Here is a 1,864-nt window from a genome sequence, read left to right as displayed (position 1 = left end):
GGGCAACCTGGTCTAGTTGGGGGTGTCCCTGCTGACTGCGGGGGGGTGGGACTAGATGACCTTTGGAGGTCCCTTCCGGCCTGGACAACTCTATGATTCTATACCTTAGAGCAACCTTTCAGTACCTGAAGAGGGCCTCCAGGAGAGATGGGGAGAGACTCTTGGTCAGGGTCTGTAGTGCTAGGACAAGGAGTAATGGTTTTAAACTGAAAGAGGGGAGATGGAGCTGAGATGTGGGGAAGAACTTGTTTGGTGGGAGGGTGGGGAGAGCCTGGCCCAGGTTGCCCCGAGAAGCTGTGGCTGCCCCATCCCTGGAGGGGTTCAAGGCCAGGTTGGAGGGGGCTTGGAGCAACCTGGGCTGGTGGGAGGTGTCCCTGCCCAGGGCAGGGGGTTGGAACTTGGTGATCTTTGAGGTCCCTTCCAACCCACACCATTCTATGATTCTGTGATTCATTCCAACCTTCTTGGTTCAGGAACTGTCTGCATTTCAGTTGCCAAAGCAGTGCTGGTTGGGGCGAGTCAGTGTTACACAGCAGTCAGGCCAGCTCAGTGGTCCTTCCCTTTTCAGAATGCTCTAAGGCAAAAAGGTTTGTTTTCCTTAGTGCTTTGGCTTCCTAATGAAAGTCTTTCCAAAAAAGAGGACCTTATTGCACTGTTGGATCAGGCAACTCCAAGTCAGTTATGTATCAGCAACCCTGGAGTCTGCTCAGAGACTCCTGCATTAGCCCTTGTCCTTTTATTGTGTCTGACTGCTTAAGGTCATCTGTGGGTGTGTGTTTGGGTTCTGTCCTGGTGGATGCAAGCCTTCAGATTACAGAATATTGAGGAAAGAACTTCAGAGGTACGTTTTATTACCTCTGGGACCAGGAGCTGATATGTATTTTTTTGTCTATTTGAAAAAAAGAAAGAAAAGGCAGGGGGAAGGAGCTACCAAACGACTGATTGGGGTGGTCACTTCCTTGCTCTCAGCATAAGTGTTTTGTGGGCTGCTGAAGGGCATCCAGAAAATGTAGGTCTATCTCTTTGGGCATCAGTATTGATTGTTTTTCTCTGCCTCTGCAGACGAATGGAAATTCCAACGGGCTCGTTCCGATGCTGAGGGTCTACAACAACACTGCCCGTTACGTGGATCAAGGAGGGAACAAGGTACCGGCTTTCCATGAAACCCGGGTTGAGAAGGGAACCTCCTGTCCAAGGGAGAGGTTCCACAGCTGTGGAAGACTCCCCCAGTAACATCAGGGAGCTGGTGGAGCGGTTGTAGGTGACACACAATTAAAATAGGGCATTTTCTCCCCTTTATGTTGATATTCTGGTGTTCCCCTCTCACTGTGTGGTTTATTGGTATATTCTGCAGTCTCACACTGCTGATCTGATCCAGCAGATTGAGCACACCATCTGCTGGATCAAGCACTGGCTGACTGGAAGGTCCCAAAGAGTGGTGCTCAATGGATGTACGTCCAGCTGGTGGCCGGTCACAAGCGGTGTGCCTCAGGGCTCAGTGCTGGGACCATTTCTGTTGAACGTCTTTATTGATGACCTCGATAAGGACATAGGGTGTAACATCAGCAAGTTGACAGATGACACCAAGTTAAGCAGGAGTGTTGACTCCCAGGAGGAGAGGGAAGCTTTGCAAGAGGATCTAGATAGATTGGATCACTGGGCCAATGCCAATGGAATGAGTTTCAACAAGGGCAAGTGCCAGGTCCTGCACTTGGGCCACACCAACCCCCTGCAGCGCTACAGGCTGGGGGAAGTGTGGCTGGAGCTGCCTGGAGGAAAGAGACCTGGGGGTTCTAGTTGACAAACGGCTGAATATGAGCCGGCCGTGTGCCCAGGGGGGCAAGAAAGCCAATGGCATCCTGGC

General features: G+C 51.4%; 1 protein-coding gene across 1 annotated transcript in view; it reads left to right on the top strand.

Annotated features, from left to right (window-relative positions):
* The window catches only part of RRM1 (ribonucleotide reductase M1), a 34,751-nt gene that overhangs the window by 12,954 nt on the left and 19,933 nt on the right, over positions 1-1,864 (top strand). Inside the window, exon 9 of the mRNA XM_014954030.1 lies at positions 1,063-1,146. Within this exon, the coding sequence (XP_014809516.1) occupies positions 1,063-1,146 (84 nt within the window). The remainder of the gene's footprint in view (positions 1-1,062; positions 1,147-1,864) is intronic.

This window comes from Calidris pugnax, unplaced genomic scaffold (assembly GCF_001431845.1).
Source record: "Calidris pugnax isolate Ruff unplaced genomic scaffold, ASM143184v1 scaffold234, whole genome shotgun sequence".
Classification (NCBI taxonomy): Eukaryota; Metazoa; Chordata; class Aves; order Charadriiformes; family Scolopacidae; genus Calidris; species Calidris pugnax.
Note: the sequence above shows the minus strand (reverse complement) of the source record. Positions and strands in the feature narration are given on the sequence as shown.